The following is a 23,611-nucleotide window of genomic DNA, read 5'->3' on the forward strand; positions in this document are numbered from 1 at the left end:
GCCAGGCAAAGAGGGCCACAGCAGGCTAATGCCTTAAAGACTATGCCCCCCCCCCCCCGCCCCGACCTTGGAAGATCTTAGGAGGTGGTTTTATAGTTTGGGGAGTGGAAAAGTAGGGCCAAATATAAGGATCAGGGTAGAGGCAAGCTTGCCTTGTCTTTCAAAGCTGGTGTTTAGTGGCCCCAGGACTGGTTCTGATGGTCGGTAGTCCTGCCCTGAATGAAGAGCACTTCATCAAGTAGTTCTTCCCTTTGGGGTGGGGGGGGTTAAGTTCTGCAGAAAGGCTCAAAGATATTGTTATGTATGTTCCTTGAGGAGGAAGCAGGACCTGCCCCAAAGCTGCACTATTGTCTCCTTTTTTTTTTTTTTTTTTTTTTTTTGTCTTTTTGCTATTTCTTGGGCCGCTCCCACGGCATATGGAGGTTCCCAGGCTAGGGGTCGAATCGGAGTTGTAGCCACCAACCTACGCCAGAGCCACAGCAACGGGGGATCCGAGCCGTGTCTGCAACCTACACCACAGCTCACGGCAACGCCAGATCGTCAACCCACTGAGCAAGGGCAGGGACCCCAGTCGGATTCGTTAACCACTGTGCTACTACGGGAACTCCCCACTATTGTCTCTTGACTGCTTCTCCCAGGTCTCTGCATCCCCTCCCTTCCCTGATTGGCAGCTGCCCTTTGGAACTCAGGGAAGGTCGTGGAGGCTGAAGCTTATTGCCTAAAAACAAGCAATGGAGGATACAGGGAGGCTTGTGTGCCCAGGAGCCCCACAGGGCCTTACTCCATTACAGAAGGGTGACTTTACGCAAGTCTTATTTGTCACAACCCACAGTTTCCCTCATCTTGACACAGCTGTTTGATATTGGGAGAATGGGGTAGTGCTATGTCCATTTCACAGATAAGTAAACTGAGCCTTAGAAAAGTAAAGGGACTTTTCCAAGGTGCTTGGCTGATTGGAAGGAAGGAAGAGGCTAAATCCCATATCCCCTGTGCCTTACTGTGCGTGTGTCTCAAGATTCCAGTGGGACATGATAGGCAGTGGCAGTGTTCTAGAGTGACACTGCAGATAACTTTTAAAATCTAATCCTGTTTTATCAGTTGCCCACATAATTCATTTGATCTTTGGCCACATCCATCAAATGGAGATGATAATTATTACAGGATTGAATACCAGGGATGTGGGGACATAGGATGCCATGTTTGAGGAGATCACAGATGCAAAAAGTGCTTTGCTGAGAATATTTTTCAGACCCAGTTCCTGGCTTCAAAACTTACACTCTGGAAGGGAGATAACAGCACACAGAAAATACCATTACCACCCCCTTCCTAGTCTGTGGCAGACATTACAAATCAATCACTGCACTTCAAGCAGACATCTCCAATGGACTACTCTAAAAAAATGAGAGGTACAGCCTATTTGTCATCCTGGCTAGAGAGGGAAAAACATACCTCTCGATTCCAGACACCACATTACGGACCTTGTCAACCCCACAGGTAAAGCCTGAGCACCAACTTCAAGCCTAATCTTTGTCCCGCGTCATCTCTTCTCATTCTGGACACAACCCTGCAAGTCAGTCAGACATAGGCGTTGCCATTTCACATGCTTGTCTGCAGGACGGCTGGGCTGCTCACCCCAGTTCACCCAGCTTGTGATTAACAGCGTTTCTATTTGAACCTGGGTCTGTCTCCCAAGGGCATGCTCTTGCCAATGTTCCACACTGCCTCCCCCTCAACAGGAATCCAGCAGGAAAGGCAAGGCTCCGAGATGTCACCGAGGCCGCCCAGAGGGCTCTGGGGGAGCTCAATCAGGCCACCCTCTTTCCGGCGGAGAGTTCTCATTCCCGCTAGAAGCAGAGGGCCTGCCAGGGCCGGAGTCCGTCTCCCGGGAGCGATGGCACACACGATGGTGATATTGAACCTGTGCCCACGAGCCCAGCGATGGACAAACCTCTTACACGTCTCAGAAAGAAAACTCCGAGAGTCATTTCCATCTTGGCGCGCGCTGCGGGCACAGCCCCAGGAGGCCCTGGCTCTGCGAATTCTCTCATCAGCCTAATAGGAGAACAATCATCAGCGTCAGGCTACAAATTTAGCTCCAGACACTTTTTTGGGAACTCGGAGGGCTTGTGACTTATGGCCTCATTATAAGGAGGAGCAGATTGTTGACACGAACTGCGGGTAGTTCCCGTTTTTCTCGAGGAACCAAGCCGTGCGCGCTGTGCAGGGGAGAACCATGCGGATGTGGCTGAAGTCCACAAGCGGCTAGAGAGCTCCAGCAGCTTGGTCATGGGATGACCCGTCTATAATTAACCTAAGTGTTTGTTTATTTAACAGTCTCAATTACAGGCTTCTTCAAATAGCATTAAAAAGAAAAGATGAGCCCCGGGAACAGAAGCAGACACAGAAGGTGCTCTTTTGTCCAGAATGAACAGGAGGCTCTTGGATCCCAGGCCAGCCACCCCCAGGGAGAACAGCCATCCGTTAAAACTTGGGCAACCATTAAACAGAGACAGAGAAATGCTCACACGAGCAAAAGTGACCCCTCGTAGGCATGTTTTGTAGTGAAGTCAGATGATCAGGGTGTGCACCCCAGCTTTGTCGTGTGCCCTACTCCACCCCGTGCAGGTCAGGTGACCTGCAGTGTCTCCCTTAGAAGAGCCAGAGGAACAGGTCCGCTGACACTGGTAACCATACTCGCTCATGCCTCTTGCACACTCGCTATTGTGGAAGCTGGGATTTGCCACCAGGGACTTGGCCCCCAGGTGCAGACCCACCACCCTGCCGTACCCTGCCTTGGGGAGAACTCGTGCAATGGGAAGTCCTCAAACAAGATGAAGTCACATCCAATTGTTTTTCCTTTGTCTTGCAAGGGCAGCTTTCTGGTGGTTATGCACATTTTTCTATCTGATATAAATAGCTTTTTGATTTTTCTCCTCCTCCTTCCCCCCCCACCCACCCCCCCGCCAAATATCAGTCAATACTGGAGAGAAAATAACTCTGTCTGGTTCATGGTGACAAGGTCAGGGCTCCTTCGACGAACACACCATCCTGGGCTAAGAAATCACGGCATTTATTTTAAGCCGAAACATTCTTATATTTAAAGCTTGTCATCAGGCTGAAGTTTGTTTATTGCATTCCATAATTATGATGAATATATTTTAAATAGAAAAAGATTTGAAATGTGGGACAGCTGCAAAAAAATATGGTGTCAATCACTGAGAATCAGCCCACATCTGGAGTTAGAACTTGGGTGGGAATGGCTTGTTTTGCATTTTTATGACCAGATGCATCCAGATTAGATGTACCTTATAAACTTCACCCAGACAACTGTCAGGGCCAATCAGCCGTAATTGAATGCGACATTTTCTCCACCAATCTGCCCTGAGCCCAGGCCAAGAATCCCCCCTGTATCACGGGCCCTGTGTGAGCTCTGTTAGCGGTGCACACAGGATCTGTCAAACACAGGCCAAATTAAATACTGGACTTCGTTCCACGATGACTCCCAATTAGAGCAAGGGAAGTCTGGAGGGCTCTGAAGGGCCCCCCCTTGGCCCTGTCACTTGGAGACACGATCAGTGGGAAGAGGGGAGCCAGGGTCTGCGGCTGCTAGCTTACTCTGTCATGTGCCCTTCCCCCCCACCCCCTGGGCAGTGGACTTGCTCTAAGCCAGGGAGCACCAGGCCTGCCACATATACGTGCCCTCTTAGCCTCCATAACAGCCCAGTGAGATGGATATAACTCCCCATTTGACAGGTCAGAAAACTGAGGTTCAGAGAGATACGTGGAAGGTCTGGCCCAAATTGGCAGGCTTGGAAGAGCTTGAATATTCTCACTAGTTGGCTTGGTTTGACTCCAGGTGGTTCTCAAACTCCTCTGAGGACATTCAGATGCACGGGAGGGCATTTTTGGTCGTTGCTAGAACTAGCACTAGTGCCGGGGGCCCAGGAGTGCTAAACCTCCTGCAGTTGGAGAAGGAGAGCTGAGGATTGGAGCATTGTCCCTCACGGCACCAGCAGCACTCCTCATTTACCCACTCTTGATCCAACCCCATGCAGGCAGCACCTGCAATTCGAAAGTGTATGATTTTACGGCCTTGGAGAATATTTTCTTATTCTGGATCTTCAAGACATTGCATCTCGATGTACAACTGATACACACGTGCCCAAGATATCACCAGAGAAGGGAATAGAAGTGAGATGGGGAGAAGGGAGGAGAATTCTGTCTGTTTTAGAAATATTCAATAAATAATGGCCCTCTTAATTATTATCAAGCTCATCATTATTGCTTCTAAGGCTTGCAGATCAAAGCAGAAGTCTTACTACAGTTATGTGTGAGTAATAAAATCTTCACAATCCAGGAGAAAAGGGAACCCTCCCACACTGTTGGTGGGAATGTAAATTGGTACAATCACTATGGAAAACAATACAGATTTTCCTCAGAAAACTAAATATAGAACTACCATATGATCCAGCAGTCCCACTCCTGGGCATACACCTGGGCAAAATTATAATTCAAAAATATGCATGCAACCCTATGTTCACTGCAGCACCATTCACAATAGCCAAGACATGGAAACAACCTAAATGTCCATCAACAGAGGATTGGATAAAGAAGATGTGCTACATATACACAATGGAATACTACTCAGCCATAAAAAGGATGAAATCCTGCTATTTGCAGCAACATGGGTGCAACTGGAGATTCTCATGCTAAGTGAAGTTAAGTCAGAAAGAGAAGGACAAATACCACATATCACTTATATGTGGATCTAAAATATGGCACAAAGGAACCTATCTACAAAACAGAAACAGACTCACAGACATAGAGAACAGACTTGTGGTTGCCAAGGGAGACGGGAAGGGAGTGGGATGGATGGGGAGCTTGGGGAAGGTAGATGCAAACTATTATCTTTAGAATGGATAAGCAATAAAGTCATACTGTATAGCCCATGGAACTAGATCCAGTCTCCTGGGACAGACCATGATGGAAAATAATGTAAGAAAAAGAACACACACACACACAGACTGGGTCACTTTGCTGCAGAGTAGAAATTGGCACAACATTATAAGTCACCTATATTTTCATTAAAATGTTTAAAAAAATAACATAAAGAAAAATCTTCACAATTTGTATTTCTGCTTCCCAAGCTACAAGCAAGGCAGCCTCATAAAAGAATAATCAATCATAATAATAACGATAATAATTGTCGCCGGTGTCCTGGCTCCCATGCCACGAGCTTAACATACATCATCTCGCACACCTACAACAATCCCGTAATGTAAGGGTTATTATTATTATCCCTTTTAGAGATGAGGAAACGGAGGTTCAGAGACGTTAAAAGACTGCCCAAAGTCACACAGCTCACAAGAGACAGAGCTACATTTTGAGTCTGAGTCCGTAAATGGGACTCACTTTCTAAGCCCTGAAGTCCAAGAAAATCATCACTAGTTTTGGTGACAAAATGCAAACCAAAGGTGTTGGTTTTTCCTAAAAGTGCCTTTTGAACTGGTTTGAATCAGAATCCAAAATGAACGTTTACTTAACTATTAAACCAGAGAAGGATGGAACATCAAAATCTTGGCAAGAGCAAGCCTAAAGGCAAGTCTCTCTCCACCATCACGCCGGGTTTTAACAAGGACTGTTTGCATCTCATTCTGGGTAACAAAGAGATTTCCACGAGTCAGCAGCCTGGGATTAAAGGAGGTTGCTGCTCTGGTTACAACAAATTCCATTGAGCAAAAAATTCTGATGGGGGTTTTCATTTGTCCTTCCCGCTACTGGAGACTCTCCTGAAAGAGAGTGCTGGTTTGAGATTTCTCTTTTGTGGAACAGGAATGAAGTTAGCCAACGGTTTCCAGAAAGGTTGCCCCAAACTGAGTTTGCTAGCTCCACTGCCCACAGGGGCCAGTCAGGTGAGAAGAATGAATGAAGCAAGGAGCCCGCAGGTACACGGTGAGGGGCTGCCAGCTTGTGGGGGGCTGTGAGCATGTGGGGAACTGAGAGCCAGCTTCGAGGCAGCCCTGGCCCATTATTTCATGGGGACATTCAGTTGGCAGGTTTTTTGGCTTCTCAAGAGCAGGCGGGATTTTTGCGTAAAGCCTCCTGTTGGTAACAAATTCAAATTTGCAAAAGAAATTGCCTGGGTTAGATCCAAAATAGGTCTGTGTCCTGAGGTGGCCTGTGAGCCGATGTCCACCCCGCCGCCCCTGCCTCCTTGACCCTTATAGTGGCCCCAGGGTGGTGGGCCCTGTGGTGATTCTGCTGTAAACAGTGGAAGAAACAGGTTCAGAGAGGGCCACCATCATGTCCAAAGCCACACAGCAGGGCCTCCCAGGTAAGGCTGAAGCCTAGCGTGGAGAACAAAGACGTGACTTCACAACAGCTAAAGCCTTTGACACATGTAGCCAACACCTGTGCTGGAATTTGTTCTTCCAAAAACGGTCTCCCCACTTCTCTGTGGGTATTCAGTCTCTCTCCCTCTGCATTTCTCTTAGAAGGACGCCTAGTTGGATTTAAGGCCCAGGTGGATAATCCAGATGGAACTCGTCTTGAGATATTTAATTATATCAGCAAAGGTCCTTTTCTCAGTGAGGTTGCATTTCCAGGTTCCCAGGATTAGACCATGGGCCTACTGTTTTGAGGGGACCCCATTCAATGCATCATATATCCCTTCTCCACTTGTCTGTTTCTTAAATTTAAATTTGTGTTTAGAATCAGGAGCCCTAGGAATTCCCATTGTGGCTCAGGGGGGTTAAGGACTTGACATAGTCTCTGTGAGGATGCGGGTTCAATCCTTGGCCTTGCTCAGTGGGTTAAGGATCCAGCATTGCCACAGGCTGCGGCATAAATTGCAGATGTGGCTCGGATCCGGCGTTACTGTGGCTGTGGCACAGGCTGGCAGCTGCAGCTCTGATTTGACCCCTAGCCTGGGAATTTCCAAGTGCTGTAAACAGAAATTTTTTTTTTTTTAATTTTTAAAAATCGGGAACCTCAATCCTCATAGTGGTAGCACACCAATATCAAGTAGCCTTCCAGGGAGGCGGCGGCTTCAGGAGAGGGGGGACCAGTGGCCAAGGTGACTAGTTGCTGCCCTTCTGTCCCGCGGATTGCCTTAAATGAATGAGGGTGTGAAATATGGGTGTCTTCTGTGCATTCCCCTAGAAAAACATCCTCCCGGACTCCCAGGGAGAAAAGCTTTGACACCCGAGCCCTGCTAAGGTCGATCAAGGGGCTTGTCTGCGTGGAACACAGTCCTGCCCAAATTAGGCTACGAAGCAGAAAAAGCCAAATCACTTGTCACATCTCATGGTATCAAATGTCACCAGCCCAAAGAACAGTGTCCCAACAGCTTATAAGTGTTATCTTTACAATTGGCATTGTAAGGGAGTTCCCGTCGTGGCTCAGTGGAAACGAATCTCACATCCGTGAGGACACAGGTTCGATCCCTGGCCTCGCCCAGTGGGTTAAGGATCTGGCGTTGCTGTGACTGTGGTGTAGGCCAGCAGCTACAGCTACAATGGGACCCCTAGCCTGGGCAACTCCATATGCCACGGGTGCAGCCCTAAAGGACAAACCAACAAATAAATAAATAAAAGTGGCAGAGTAGGATATGGGTCTGGTGAGAGAGCTCTTTGCTAGGCTCCATCGTATGGAAACATCACATTAGCCAAGTTTTTTTTACAACCAGGAATGATGGTTTTTCCTTTCCTCTCTCTTGCCGCTTCTACTAACTGAAGGAGCAGACAAAGCAGTAGGAAGCAGTACATTACAGACAACCAACCAAAAAAAATTCTCACTAAAATAATAGATTTTTAAATAGGAGGGGAACACACAAGGAAGCTAGCATTCTGGGGAATGGTGTTTGAGAGTTTTGGCTCTGAAGGGAGAGAAATGGAGCGGGAGTTGGGGGATGAGGGGTACTTGCTGGCAAATGCTAAATCTGGGATGGGGGCAGAGCAAGGGTAGGACAAGGCCAGGTCAATTAAGAGTGGGCACTGTTACTGCCAGCCAAGCACGTTCACAACTTGCCTTCATTTCAGCCTAAAGCAGATTCCGTGGGAGCAGCTTGGATTGGTGGGAAAAGCCGTGGGATCAGACTCAGAGTTGAAGTTCCACCTGCCCAGCTGTGTGACCTTGAGAAGTGACTGGCCCTCTCTGAACCTCGGTGTCCTCAACTATGGAATGGGCACGGTAGGTGGGTTGGACCTTCAGTAGTGATTTTCTTTCTTAAACTAGCAAATGGGCTGTCACCTTGTGAAATCATTTTTCACTTTATAAAGAGAGTTGACACAGAACCTGTGAACTTGACCTTCCATTTGTAACACCTGCAGTTTCTCAAGCATGCAGTCGCTGCGTGGGCACATGAGAAGACCTCCCACACCTGGAGAGGGCTTTCATCTGTATCCTATCCTCAAGCTTCAGTTTGCTCATCTGCAAAGGAGGGATGTCAATAAGGATTGCTAGCTGTCTGAGTTGTATTAAGATTAACTGATCAGGAGTTCCCGTCGTGGCGCAGTGGTTAACGAATCCAACTAGGAACCATGAGGTTGCGGGTTCGATCCCTGCCCTTGCTCAGTGGGTTAACGATCCGGCGTTGCCGTGAGCTGTGGTGTAGGTTGCAGACGCGGCTCAGATCCCGCGTTGCTGTGGCTCCGGCGTAGGCTGGCAGCTACAGCTCCGATTCGACCCCTAGCCTGGGAACCTCCATATGCTGCAGGAGTGGCCCAAAGAAATAGCAAAAAAAAAAAAAAAAGATTAACTGAGCAGTTTAGATGCTTTTGTTAGCAGTGCAAGTAACAAAATTCCCAGCTTAAACTGAAGAGTGTCTTTAAGTTTCCTTAGATTGTATGGTCTCACATAAGAGGCAGTCCAGGTGGGTTGGATCCCATGTTGTCATCAGAAGCATAGGTTCTTCCAAACTCTGCTCTGCCGAATGGATGGATGGCTCCATTCTTCCTTCTCAGGATGAAAACAAGATGGCACCAGGAGGCCCTAGAATCATGTTCAAACATAGAAACATCTCTCAGAGGACCGGGGCCTTTCCTGCAGCACAGTTTTTAGGAAGAAGAAAACTATGTTTAGCAGCGGGCCTGCCCTCATATTGACCTGTCCAGAGTTCCGTTACCTGACCTGTCTGACCCAATTCTTGCCAGGCAGGGGGTGGGGGGGCGGGTGTCAAACTCCTCAAGGATCAGGGCTCTTGAGGAGGGCAAATAACTGATCCAAAACAGAGTTTTCTTGAAAAGAACAAGTGCATTTCTGTTGGGTTCTCCTAGAAGCAGAATTTGAACTGCTAAAGAAACACCAGCCGAAGGATGAGGCATTGGGACAGACACGGGGAGACAGCCAGTGACAGTGCGTTATCAGGCCAGTAGCCTCTGTGGGCACCTGGAACTTAATCCAGTGAAAAACCTGAGGATGATATAGAACCCACCTCGGGGGCGCCCTGACCAGGGGCCAAGGAAGCTATTTCTCCACCAGCAACCCCTTCCTTACGGATGCAGGGCTACTTCCAGTGTCACGAACCCAGCATTCTGGCTGGCTCTGGGGACAAACCTAGCAAGTTCCATTAGGTCAGGAAAAAGCCCTCAGGCAGAGGAGGGCAGGTGTTTGCCAGTAGAGGGGAGCCCTGAAGGGCTGTGGAAGGGGCACTAACAGCACGTGAAACCCAGGGATGAAGCCTGTGTTTGCAGCCAGCAGCACGAGCTCTTTTCAGCCAGAGAAAAGAGTTGATCTTCTTAGGTGAACGAGGCTGAGCAGCCCTTCTTCACCTGAGCCACAAGATATGCAGCAATGTGGTCATCACTCGGATAAAGGCCCAAGGACGTTTCAAGTGCACGCTCTCCAGATCTGTTCTTTCTGGGTCATCTCTCTTAGGAGCACCCTGAAATCCTGGGGATGTTAAGGCAAAGAAAATAATGACATTAGCACTGCCACTACTGCTAACAGCTACTACTTTACAAAAAAGTGACGTGGAGTGGACAAAGTTTTGTGTTAGTTTCTATAAATCACAGCCCAGCAAAATGATTCAGTTATACTAATATATATAATTTTTTGTATATATTCTTTTTCCTATTCATTCCCATTATGGCTTATCATAGGATATTGACTATCGTTCCCTGTGCTGTCTAATAAGACTTTGTGGTTTTATTTTATATACAGTCGTTTGTATTTAGCAACCACTACTCTTAGCATTTACTAAGGTCCACAAATTGTGCTCTGCATAGATTGCCTTCTTTAAGGCTCACAGACACCCTGTGAGCAGGGTAATGTTATTAGCCCAATTTATAGCTGGGGAAATGAGGAATAGAGCAGGGAATTTCTTCAAGCCACAAAGTGGTAGTAGCTAAGATGACGTCAAACCCACACCTAGAGCTGCTATTCCAACTCAGAGAATGGGTAGGCTGATTAAAAGTAGTGAGTAGGATGTACTGTTCCACCCAAATATTATTTTTAGTGATAGAGCACACCGCGTCCCAGAACACCAGGCCAGGCCTCCTTCTGGGTTGTGTGCTACTGTATTTCTGGAGCCTAGACCAGTGCCTCTAGGTTCACTTAAAGCTGGTTGAATAAGGGAATGTCTCCATAAATGTTATGGGGTTATTTCCCCATGTCGTGGATAAGGAAACTGAAAGGATAAAGATTCAAATACAAGAAAATTCGGAAGGAGCCCGGATTCAAACCAAAGTCTCTCTGATCCTAAGTTTTTTTTCCACCACCCTGTGGGGTCTGTGGTTGGGCACTGGTTGCTGAGACAAGGACCACAGGGCCTGGCTGACTTTCCTGTGGTGGCTGACAACTGAGCCCCTAGCCCTGGCCACTCCACTGTCACCACTCACTGCCGATCATAAAGGGCTGTGGGTGAGAGAGTTTGGATTCAGGCTGACCAATAGACACAGCAGGAGCCACAACTGCAAGCCACATATGTAATTTAAAATTTCCTAGTAGCCACATTGAAAAAGTAAAGAGAAACAGGCGCAATTAATTTTATTAATATATTTTACTTCACCTAATGTATACCCAGAGAGTATAATTTCAATCTATAGTCATTCTAAAACATCACTCGAGATTTCTTTTTTCGGCTTTCTTTCTTTCCTCCCTCCCTTCCTTCTTCCTTCCTTCCTTCCTTCCTTCCTCTTCTTGGTACTAGAGATTTGAAATCCAGTATGTCTTTTCTACCTAATAGCATGTCTGTTGGAGGAGTCATAGTCCAAGTGCTTAAGAACCACACTTTGACTAGTCCGCCATATTGGATGGGCAAGTTTGGACGATTAAAAGAAAGCATTTGTTCTTCTCGGACTCCTCTCCCTCACCTCCTTTAGACACATATGCAGGACCCGCACACACACGAGAAAATCAAAGCAGCTCCAAATATATGTTTTACATTAGTAAGAACCAGTGTTTACTGAAGCAAGGAAACAGGAATCCTTACAAGCTAATGATGAACATGAGTAATGACGAATATGGGTAATTAGCTTAAAAGCTAATGAAGTGTAAATGGGTACCAGTTGCGATACCTACCCTTTGACTCACCAATTTGAATTCCAGGATTTGATCCTCAGGAAGTAACTGGGAAAGTATGCAAAGGTTTATGTATGAGGATATTTCTCAGAGGGTTTGCATTAGCTTCCTTTTGCTGCTGTAACAAATTATCCCGAACTTAGAGGCTTAAGACACCACAAATGTATTATCTTACACCTCTGGAAATCAGAAACTGAAATGGATCTCACTGGGCTAAAATCAAGGTGTCAGCAGGCTGCGTTCCTTCTGGAGGCTCTAAGAATCTGTAGCCTTGCTTTTTCCAGCTTCTAGAGACTACCCTTCTAGCCAGCGGGATCCTCACTCCAGCCACTGCTGGCAAATGCACCTCTCCTCCAACTTGCCTGGCCCACTTGTTCCCACGTAAAGACCCCTGTGATTAAACTAGGCCCATGGAGAAAATCCGGGTCAATCTCCCCATCTCAAGAGCTTTAACTCCATCACATCTACAAAGTACCCTTTGCCATGTTTTGGTCACATATTCACAGGTCCTATGGATTTGGGTGCAGACGCCTTTGGAAGGATTCTAACATGGCAATGTTTTTAGAGGAAAAGGAGCAGAAACAATCTTTTGGACCTGGGGCTTGGTGACAAAGATCTTAGATATGACACCAAAACCTTGATCTATAAAAGGAAGTCAATAAATTGTACCTCATCAAAATGAAAAAACTTTGGGGAGTTCACTGGGGACCTGATGACCTGATGTTGTCCCTGGGAGGATGTGAGTTCGATCCCTGGCCTCGCTGAGTGGGTCAAGGATCCGGAGTTGCCGCAAGCTGCAGCACGGTTCTCAGATGCGGCTCAGATCCAGTGTGGCTGTGGCTGTGGCATAGGCCAGCCACTGCAGCTCCAATTCAACCCCTGGCCAGGGAACTTCCATAGGCCGCAGGTGTGGCCACAACAAAAAAAAAAGAAAAAGAAAAAATTTTTTATCTACTAAAGGGGATGATAAGACAAGTAACAAACTAGGAGAAAGTATTTTCAAAGCACATATCTGACATAAGACTCATATCTAGGATATATATGTATGCTAGTATGTCTAATATATATTTTATATGTATATATATGTATGTATAGACCCAAAATTCAACAGTAAGATCACAAAGAAACTTATAAGAAAATAGTCAAAAGATATGAAGGGACATTTCACCAAAGAGCACATACGGATGGCAAATAAACACATGAAAAGACATTCTGCATCATGGGCCATATGGGAAATAGAAATTAATACCATGAGATATCACTACACACCTATGAGAACAAGGAGAATTTTTTTGTTTGTTTGTTTGTTTGTTTGTTTGTTTTTGGTCTTTTTAGGGCCGTACCTGCGGCATATGGAGGTTCCCAGGCTAGGGGTCTAATTGGAGCTGTAGCCGCTGGCCTACACCAGAGCCACAGCAACACAGGATCTGAGCCGTGTCTGTAACCTACACCACAGCTCACGGCAACGCCGGATCCTTAACCCACTGCGCAAGGCCAGGGATCGAACCCGCAACCTCATGGTTCCTAGTCAGATTCGTTGACCACTGAGCCACGACGGGAACTCCAAGGAGAATTTTAAATGGTGATGATAGCAAATGTCAGTCAGGTTTTAGAAAAGCTAGATCTCTCATCACATTGCTGGTGGAAATGGAAAATAGGCCAGCCACCCACTCTGGAAGATAGTTTAGCAGTCTCTTAAAAAGCGCAACATACACTCATCAAATAACCCAGGAATCAGACTCTGGACATTTATCCCAGGGAGATGGAGATATGTCCATGTAAAAACCTCTACGAGAATATTCATGAAGTTTTATTTGTAGTAGCTAAAAAATAAAAGCAACGAAAATGCCCTGAAATAGGTGAATAGGTGTGGTTCACCCATGCCATGGAATATAACTCAGCTCTAGGAAGGAAAAAATTATACATGCAGTAACTTGAATGAATCCCAAGGGCATTATGCTGAGTGGTTTTGTGTGTGTGTGTGTGTGTGTGTGTGTGTGTGTGTGTGTGTGTATAAAACGATCTCAGAATAGCAAAAGTATAGAGGTGGAGGACAAATGAGCAGTTGCCAGGAGTTGGGGTGATGGGAGGATGAGAGAGCTGGGTGTGACTCTAAAGGGACAGCAGGACAGAAGGTTCTGTATCTTGGCTGCGGTGGGGGGTACACAGATCTACCACCCGTGACAGGGACTTATGCACAGTGTGGGCTAATATCAATATTCTGACTTCGATAACGTACGATTGTTACATAACCATTGGGAAAACTGGGTGACGCATACACAGACACTATTTCAACTGTCTTTGCAACTTCCTGTGAACCTAGAATTATTTCAAAATAAAATTGAAAGGAAAAAAAGAAAAGGAAGAAGCAGAAATAACCCCTATGTCCAACAGTAGAGAATTGGTTAAAGGAACTGTGTGGTATCCATACCATAACATGATGCAGCACCACTTATAATAAGTGAGTCAGACCACAATGGTTGACCGAGAAAATCAGAATAAAAACAAGGTATCTTGTAAGAGTTCCTTGTAACTGGCTTGGTACGTGCATGGATGAATTAAAATTTGAAATGTTAGCAGTGATTTTGGGGTTTTTTTTTTTTCTGGATGACCTTCGTCCTTTGAACTTTTCAGAACTGCCCCATTTCTTAAAGGACATGTAAGTTACTTTGATAATCAGAGAGAAAATGCTATTTCCATCTTAAGAAGGCAGCCAAAGGGCAGCAGACTGTCGCCATCCCTTCTTTCTGCCCCCAAATGCAGCTCCGTGAGCGTGTTCAGAGGGAGGCCTGTGGAGAAATTCCTCCTCCTGGGGAGAAGGGACCGTGAAACATGTGCTTTGCTTTCTGGCAGGAGCCAAATGAAAGAAGATGGTGTGAGTCAGATCCGAAACTACAGCAAGTCGGGAATAAAGCAGCACCTGATAGCATCTCCAGGATTGCAATTCCACAAAAGGTCAGTGTGGACCAGGGTGGGTCGCACTCAGAAGGAAGAGACACTGTTGTTGAATCCGGGTGAGGAGTTAAGTGGGGGGCGGCGGGGGGGGGGGGATGTGTCCTCTCCCCTCCTTCTAAAATATTCTGTAACGTTTTTGCTTCATCATCGTTTCTGTTAAGAGAAGCACCTGGTTTGGCACCTGCCCATAGGAGCTCTAAATACCTTTCTGGGCGTTCCCATCGTGGCTCAGCAGAAACGAAACCGACTGGTATCTATGAGGACACGGGTTCTATTCTTGGCTCTGCTCAGTGGGTTAAGGATCCTGCGTTGCTGTGGCTGTGGTGTAGGCTGGCAGCTGCAGCTCCGATTCAACCCCTAGCCTGGGAACTTCTATATGCTGCACCTGCAGCCCTAAAAAATATTAAAATAAATAAGGAAACAAATGCCTTTCTGCTGGGCTTGTCTCTGTCTGGCTCAGGGAGGCCAAACCCTGTACAAATCTCCACTGAGGTTTGGCTGGGGAATAAGCAGAAATTTCTGGGAGGGGGAGGGTGGCCATTGAGACCTGCACGAATAATCCAGACAACAATCGGTGTAGTAATATTCCTTTTGGTTTTGTTGTTCCTTTTTTTGGTTTTGGTTTGTTTTTTAAGTTTTATTGAAGAATAGTTAATTCACAAGGTTGTGATCATTTATGTTGCACAACAAAGTGACCTGGTCATACGTGTACACACAGCCATTCTCGCTCTGATTCTCGTATAGCACAGAAAACCCTACCCAGTAATCTGTGATAATCTATGTAGGAAAAGAACCCGAGAGAGAGTGGGTATTCCTTTTGTCTGGGGGGCATTTATTGTGCTCCCAGCAACGCTGTCACTGCTCCATGGAACTCCTAAAGTGGATATCGTTCCCGTTTTATAGATAAGGAGACCGTGGTCCAGGGGAAGTGACCAGGTCATGGGCAGGTTGGTGATGGCACCAGAAGGAGCCCCAGTCCTGTCCAGCTCCAAAGCTGTGTTTTTTCCACACAGGGCCTTGCGCCTCATTTTCCTCGGTTCCCCAGGTGGATAGATGAGATGGGGCAGCCTGCCTATAGCTTCGTGGCAGCCCCTGCCTCTGCCCCCCGGGGAAGGACACAGTGCTCAGGGCAGACGCCTTCAGGTGCCACCCCAATGGCCACTTCCCAGAGCCAGTCCCTGGATGCCGAGGCCCCTCTAGCCGAGAGGAAATCTCCTGTGCACAAGCTCCCCCTTATGGAAATGAGGGACATGCCACTGAACTGCAACCTGCTGCTCCACCCCCGGCAGGAGATGCTGGAAGGACTCGCCCCGCCCTGCCCTGCGCCTGGACCCCTGTTCCCAGCTCCTGGCCAGCCCGGGGCTTTGCGCTTGGAAAGACCGCCCACCTGACTCCCGCGCCCCCCCCCCCCCCAGCACACATCTTCTTTGGCATCCCACTTGAGGATCTATTCTTGGGTTTCCCCCCACTGCAGAATGTTGAATGTTGATAAATAAAGCAACATAAGCTGACAGAGCCCCTGAGGAGTGACGATATTTACAAAGGGGAGCCATTCCCCTGTTTACACACCAGAAGGAAAACATCCTTCCTTAAAAAAAAAAAAAAAATTAAAAACAGCCTGGTAAATGTTTTATTTCCTAGGGTGGCTGAGAACTACTTTCTGACTGCAGAGCTTTGGGCAAATCTTGTCCTCTCTGTGAGCCTCAGTGTCCTCACCGGTAAAATGGGTGTGAGGACGCTACCTTCAGAGGGTGGCTGTGAGGAGGCCGTGGGCATACGGGGCTTAGGTAGCTGCTTAACCATTCCTTCAGGTCCTGCGGGCCCGAAGAGAGGCAGGTTACTCTCCCTGTACTTATTCATGTATCAGTTCAGTGGACACATATTTAGTGAGTGCCCACTGTGTGCCAGGCAAGCCCAGCTATGAGCAAAGCAGGTGGGGGCCCTCTGTACCTTTAACAGCTAGTGGGGAACCCGGCTCCCCAGGGGGATCGTGATGGAATCAGTGGGGGGGGAGACGAGAAGTGGACCCGAAGCCCACTGGGACCATTGAACCCGCACCCAGGACCTCTGGGTCCTTATTCCTCTATAACTTGGTCCTTATTCCTCTATAACTTTGTTCCTCTTTCCTTTTCTCTGAACCTTCATTTGCCTGACTGTGAAATGGGGGAGCAAAAGGGAATGCTTGGTGGAGGTGCTATTAACTGACCAGCCAAGAGCTCTTGGCTCTAAAGGTGGCCCTGATCCAAACCACCACGCTTCCCCATCCCCCGAGGCCCTCCCTGGGCCTCCGCACCCACCAAGATGCCCCATGTGGTCCCCTAAGCTGTCTGCCCTGAGCCCTGGCACCATCCCTTCCCTTCCAGACTTGGGCCAGGTTGGCCAAATGGGGACCTAGCTCTGGAGATCAAACTTCAGTTTTCTCACCTGCAGAGGGACCTTTATCGTGGCTCCTCAGGGCCTGGTGGTAAGGATTTAACTGCAGGGACCGTAAAGTGAGTTGGTCTGGGAGTGAGAGCGCTCTCCACCGGCAGACAGTTTTATTGATGTTATTCTCCCAGGCATCCCTGTGGACCAGCATCCTAAGAGAAGCCCCAAGAGGGCAAAGGAAATGAATCTCAGCTGTGGGGTGTGCCAAGAAAATACCCTTGGGTTTCTCAAAGGAGGAGATTCCAGAGCTGAATGCTGGGACAAGCAAGAGTTGACAAGTTGAATGGCAAGGGCTGAGTGGGGGGAGAATTCACAGAGTGAGAGTGGCATGTGCAGAAGTTCTTGCAGTGAAATAGCCTGGAGTGGGGTTTTGCCCCTCCTGGGGGCAGAACTGCAAGGTCTTCAGGGTTGAGGGGGCGGGGAGCCCTTGCGAGGGGTTGGGAAGAGGTGATTGCTGGGGTAGGCAGCACACCCTGCTCCCGGGGGGCTTCGAAGGCCAAGATGAGGGCTTGGGATGGTGGATTTCAGACCAAGGGAAGCCCCATCCATATCCCTTGGGCAGTGCAGAGACGGGGGTTGTCACAGGAGAGATCAGGGTGGCAGTAAGCCAGCAGAGAGAGTGAGGGCTGGCTGAGGTCAAGGCCATGGGGATGCAGAGAAGGGAAAGTATTTGAAAGATGTTCCCGAGCTGGTACCAACAGGGCTTCGTGATGGATCAACTGGGTGTGAGGCACAGGGAAGGTCTCACCATCTAGCTGGAGGGCCCAGACAGACACCCAGGGAACGAGAGTGAAGTAGACGAGCGGGAGGATAATTAAGTGCTAAATTGTGCAGCTTAATTTATTGTTTGGACAGTTGCCTTGTACAATAAACCCCATTGCTCTAATGAGCTCATGACGTCAGCCAGCAGGGAAGGCATGCCTAGCCCATGGCCGGTCACAACTGGAACCATCTGCAGGCACTACCCAGATGCCTATCTGCAATGCTGGGCTCTGGGCTTCTGGTCTCAGTTTGCCATTGGAGGTACCAACAAGCCCCAGGCCAGGGCACCCCTGACAAGAACCCTTTCTAGAAGCTCCAGAATCTGAAAGGCTCGGGTCTCACAGGAGTTCTAGTCCAGAAGAGCAAAGAAGCACAGGGTTTGAATTTGGCCATGATGCCAGGGTCCTGTCCTGGCGTCCATCCTGCTTTTGTGACCCTGGGCAGGCTCCTGGCCCTTCTCGGTGAAGTGGATCTCAGACGAGTCTCCAAACAAACACCCAGAAATTGCTCTGTGAACCTCAGTTATCATGAAAAAAACTGTTCCCAATTTTAAAAGATGTTTAAACAGTACATATGTAAGAGCAACCCACCTGCCATATGCTGAATCTCAGTCCTGGTGCCCTGGGGGGGGGGGGTGTCTGATCAGAGAACTGATCCCAACCAGCTACTGTGGAGGGGAAACCCAATTCATCCTGATTATATCACTGTCCTTATCAAAAGAGAGGAAGTTATATTGGGGAACCTAGGAAGCCTTTTTGGAGAAAGTGACAGCCCGAATGGGCCTTGGATGATGGCCAGACTTTTCGCAGAGAAGTAAGAACCCCTTGCGCCTTTTCTCCTTAACAAGAGTCACTCATTTAGAGATGTCTTTGTTGGAGCAGTTTAGGAGAAATCTGGGAGTGGAATAAAATGGAACTACTCCACAGCACTTTATATAAGATTGAGAAGGGCTGATTTTCCTTATCAAAGAAAATCAAGTCCATTAGAAATTAAGGAGGAGCAGACACCCCCATGAGCCCATCCCCCTGGGCCACCATTCTTCATAAGGCTGATTACAACTATAATGGAGAGGTTATTGGTTTGATTTTCTGCTTTAAAATATGCCCTCCCTCCCTGCAATAGAGGCTGCCTAGCATAGGATAGGCACTTGATAAATTTGTGTTGAGTGAATGAATGAATGAAGAAGGCTCCTACCGTACGGCACAGGGAACGCTATCTGGTCTCTTGGGATAGACAATGATGGAAGATAATATAGAAAAGAGAATGTATATATATGTATGACTGGGTCACTTGGCTGTACAGCAGAAATTGGCACAATGTTGTAAATCAAATATACTCTAATGTTAAAAAAAATTTTTTTAAATATCAACAGGAGGGAGTTCCTATAATGGCTCAGCAGGTTAAGAACCTGACATAGGGCCCGGGAGGATATGGATTTGAACCCTGGCTTCACTCAGTGGGTTAAGGATCTGGCATTGCTGCAGGCTGCAGCGTAGGTCCCAGATGTAGCTCGGATCCAGTGTTGCCCTGGATGTGGTGTAGGCTGGCAGCTGCAGTTCTGATTCGACCCCTAGCTTGGGAACTTCCTTATGCTTCAGGTGCAGCTCTAAAAAGACCCCCCCCCAAAAAAAAAAAATCAACTGGAAAGCAAATCCTAGAGAAGCAGCTATAAAACCTAAAGAGGAAAAGAAAAAGGATGGAAGGAAAGAAGAAAGGGGAAGGATGAAAGGAAAGAAAGAGAAAAAAAAAGAAAAAGACAAAGACAAAGCAGAAAGCTCAGGCAGCAAAGACATTCCCATGGAAACAAGGTACTATTTCACCTGTCCCATCACCAAAGATGAAAATGTGACTGTGCCTACCCGCTGTTGGTCCCAAGGAGGAGAAACAGCTCTCTGGGCACTTCAGCTGGTGGTACAGTTACAGACCTTCCCAGTGGACAGCATGGCCATCAGAAGCATCCAAAATGCCCAGGTTCTTCCACAGAGCCATGCCACTTTTCCACGCAGAGCCTCCGGAGAGGCTGCACCAGTGGGGAAAGAGGTCTTACCGCGAAATGCGGGAAACAGTCAATGCGGCACCGTGGGGGTCCCGGTTAAAGAGACGGTGATGGTCCTTGGAAATGTGAGCATTTAAAATCGGAGTGGGGATGGACATTTGGAAGGATGCCCGTGGCATACTGAGTGGGGACAGGCAGCCCCGCCCCCGGCGTGTGTGTACCCAACGGACTGGGGACAGTGGCCATCTCTGGGCATCTTTCTTTTCGTATCTTACCACCTGTACTTTCCACACGGAAAGAACAATACTTTTATTATGTATTGTTATAAAACAATACAGCCGTTTCCACGTGGGTTTTTTTAAAAGAAGAAAGGGAGTGTGCCAGAGTGCCCAACCCTCCCCCATGTGTCCTGAGTTCGGCCGGAGACCCCTCCCCTCCCCCAGCCAAGACTGGCATGATGGGGCGGCTGAGAGTGAACCAAGGCAGGCCGGGACCAGGTGCCCTCGGCCAGCTGCGGCGTCTGTCTCAGGACAGGTCTTTCGGGGCAGGTGTCTCCTCTCGGCTGAGGCCCCGAGGACCCATCTGTCTGCGACCACAGGCCACGCCTGAGGCCCATTCTCAGTTGCTTCCTGGCCTGGGTGCCAGCTTCTGCTCAGCCTCTTGCCAGCTGCGTCAGGCCACCCCTCCTCTCGTGTGTAGCTGAGGGTCACCGTTTCTTGATGGTGGGGTGTCAAGAAGGATCCCATGAGCGAAAGGATGTGGGTGATATGTGATCTCTGGCGCTGGCGTCCAGCCTTGGAAGAACCAAGGCTGGCTCCCCTAGCCCCCTCTGCTCTCCACCTGCCCCTCCTGACCGGGCACCAGTGCCTCGCTCCTGCTTTTTAGCTGCTGACTGGGGAAGCAGCTGGAAGGGCAGGTCCCCTCTGAACTTCACTCAGGAGGCTGCTCACGGAGGCTTCTGTCACTGATGGGGCTCAGGGAGGACCCCTCTCCAGACGCCAGAAGATCAGGACAGAACCACACACGAGGGGCGCCCTGGACCCCAAAACAACTTTGAGGGACACTGAGTCCCCTTTGCACAGACCTGCCCCCTCTCCAGCTTCCAGAGAGTAGAGGGACTCGTGTGTGTGTGTGTGTGTGTGTGTGTGTGTGTGTGTGTGTGTGTGTGTGTGTGTGTGAGCAGGTCATGAGGGTGGTTGGAGGGACACAGCTGGTGTACTGAGTACCTGCCAGGTACATCAGGCCCTCCCTAGGGTCTTTTGCCGGGATTATCTCATTTTTAAAATTTGTTATTAGAATTTAGTTGATTTACAATGTTGTGCCAATTTCTGCTGTACAGCAAAGTGACCCAGTCCTACATTATATATTCATTTAAATGTCTTTACGTCCAGGCAGAGTTGACTATTACTCTTTTGATTAACCGGACGGGGAAAATGAAGCTCAGAGCAGCTTGATCACTCAGGTGGGGCGGTCTGGAGAGGGCCTGGGTGCGGGAGCCAGGCTGATCAGAACGTTGGTTCTCCCGTTTCCCCAGAGGAGGGTCTCAGGCCAGGCACTGGTCTCTGTGAGCCTTGGGTTCCTCATCTGGCCAAGAGGCTGACCCATCTCTGAAAGTATCGCTGTGAGGGTTAGAGACCATATAGTCAGATCACCTGGCCCCTGTGCCTGGTATAGCAGAAAACCACGCTCACTCCAGATTTCACTGAGAGGGCGAGGTGAGAGTTGGGTGTGGACGAGCATCATACAGGAACGGGACGGTCATCTTCCTTTGAGATGGAAGCTCCACGGGCACAAATACTAAACATCAAAGGAAACGTCCTCTCCCTGTTCTCCAATCAGATGAGCGAGATGGAACTGACGGCCGCCCACCAGGCTCTCCACCTGCCCCCACGCCTGCAGGAAACAGACGTTTAATTTTAGTGAATTATCTCAAGAAGGTAGTCGCCTTGGGAGTTCCCGTTGTAACTCAGCGGGTTATGACCCCAACTAGTATCCACAGGGATGTGGGTTTGATCCCTGGCCTCGCTCAGTGGGTTAAGGATCTGCTGTTGCCATAAGCTGTGGTGTAGGTCGCAGAAGTGGCTTGGATCCTGCATTGCTGTGACTGTGGTGTAGGCTGGCAGCTGCAGCTCCGATTCGACCCCTAGCCCGAGCACGTCCGTGTGCCACAGGTGCGGCTCTAAAAACAAAAATTAAAAACTAAACAAAAAAAAGAATGCAGTCACCTTAACTGTTGAAAGAACAGATGCACATAAGCACCTACTGGTGTCAGGCGGAGAAGGATGCTAGGGTCCAGCCAGCTTCAGAGACCTGCCCCAGCTAATAAGTGGCTACACTGGGGCTGAGATCTGAATCCATCTGCCACCAGCCTACCAGAAACTGCTTTCTTTTTCTCTTTGCTGTTATCACACCTACCGCTGTGACTTTTTGATTTAAAAAATCATGCTTTCAAACACAATACTGTTTACAGAATTGCTGTAGAGTAAGGAGTGTGTGTGTGTGTGTGTGTGTGTGTGTGTGTGTGTCTCTCGTATACAGTGTGTTTCCCATTCTATGCTGGGTCTGTGAGCATGAAAGAAAAACAAAACCAAACAAAACCAGCCCCAAACCCTCCTGAGTTGTCTCACATCAGGAGAGTGGCTGCTATCCCCCCCTCTGCACACCAGGGTGGCTGTGGCCTTGTGAGTAAGCTGCAGACCCCCCAAGCTACCAGAACATTCTGTACCTTGTGGCAATTAGTCCCCACTTGGCTTAAGGACTCCAACATCAAAGGAGGCCTCCGCCTGCTGCCCAAGGGGAACCAGGGCAATGCCTCAAAACAGCCCTTCCCCTCATTAGGGGCTCCAGCCACCAGCAAAGCAGACTCCGGACAACAGACCCGGCCCCATCAAAGGCCCCCTTCCCCCGGGAAGGCCTCTGTAATCCGGGGCCTGGCCAGGCCCTGCCCCCTCCCTGGACCAGCTCAAAAGCAGCCGTCTGGGGACACCTGACTACTCTCCAGTTCAAAGCCATGTGAATGCATTAACAAGACAAAACACCATTTTCCTGTCTGAAAACTCCTAGGGCCCGGCCTTAAGCCGCCTGCCGTCAAGGCCTGAAGGGCACACAATCCCTGCCCACTTAGCAGTGGGGCCTGAAGTCAGACCCCTCCTCTGCAGTCTCCCCAGCCTTTGAAAGCCCCGAGCACAAACAGGGGCGAACTTAAGCCACTCAGCAATGCCTCTTCAGGCCTAATCTGCTCCCTCGTAAGGTAGGTGGCCAGTCTGGAGCCAGCCCTCCTGAGAGAAAGCAGGCCAGCTCCGAGGCTGCAGCCTTCCTCTGCAAGCAGAGACCACCGCTTCTGCACCGAGGCAGGGAAAGCCGAGCAAGAGCTGCCAGCCTTCAAATCCAGAATTCAAATCCAGGATTCAGCCAGCCTTCAAATCCAGCCTTCGAATCCAGGGTTCAAATCCAGGATTCTGCCAGCCTTCAAATCCAAGGCTCTCTTCAAATCCAGGAGTCTAGAGCCGAAGAGCTGGATTTAGTCATGACTCATCCATCCATCCACCCACCTCTTCACCCACCATCCACCCATCTCTCTGTCCCCCTGCCTGCCCATCAATCCACCCCTCTGTCCATCTAGCCATTCAGACATCTGTCCATCCATCCACCCATTCCAGACCAGACCCTATTCTGGATCCTGGGGATCCAAAAAGGAATCCGACACAGACCCCACCCCCGGGAAACTCCTAGTCTAGAAGAGGAGCAGAAAATACCTCCTGGCCATAAGGGAGGGCTGTCCGAGGGGCCACAGGGGGCCTGGAGGAGGATGGCATCTGGGGTGACCAGGCAGATAGTACAGAAGGTATGAGCCTGGACCTGGAAGATGGGCAGAAAGAAGGAAGAGGGCATTGCGGGCAGCATCTGCAAAGTCACGGAGGCCTGAAATAACCTAGAATGTTTGTGAACATT

The 23,611-nt window shown here is 48.7% G+C and overlaps 1 protein-coding gene across 6 annotated transcripts in view; it reads left to right on the plus strand.

Annotated features, from left to right (window-relative positions):
* The window catches only part of LOC106508654 (uncharacterized), a 239,023-nt gene that overhangs the window by 211,761 nt on the left and 3,651 nt on the right, over positions 1 to 23,611 (plus strand). For 3 of the 6 annotated variants that reach the window (XM_085002482.1, XM_085002480.1, XM_085002481.1), the window contains exons 6-7: positions 8,040 to 8,190; positions 14,374 to 14,475. In XM_085002482.1, coding sequence (XP_084858608.1) covers positions 8,040 to 8,190; positions 14,374 to 14,475 — 253 coding nt within the window. Of the gene's footprint in view, positions 1 to 1,736; positions 4,267 to 8,039; positions 8,195 to 14,373; positions 14,476 to 23,611 lie in introns of those variants that run through there. The other 3 variants (XR_014831616.1, XR_014831617.1, XR_014831612.1) reach the window with 2 other exon arrangements.

This window comes from Sus scrofa, chromosome 16 (genome assembly GCF_054392235.1).
Source record: "Sus scrofa isolate SSC_HxYL_T2T_F1_AM1 chromosome 16, Sscrofa_HxYL_maternal_Yorkshire_Landrace_v2.0, whole genome shotgun sequence".
NCBI lineage: Eukaryota > Metazoa > Chordata > Mammalia > Artiodactyla > Suidae > Sus > Sus scrofa.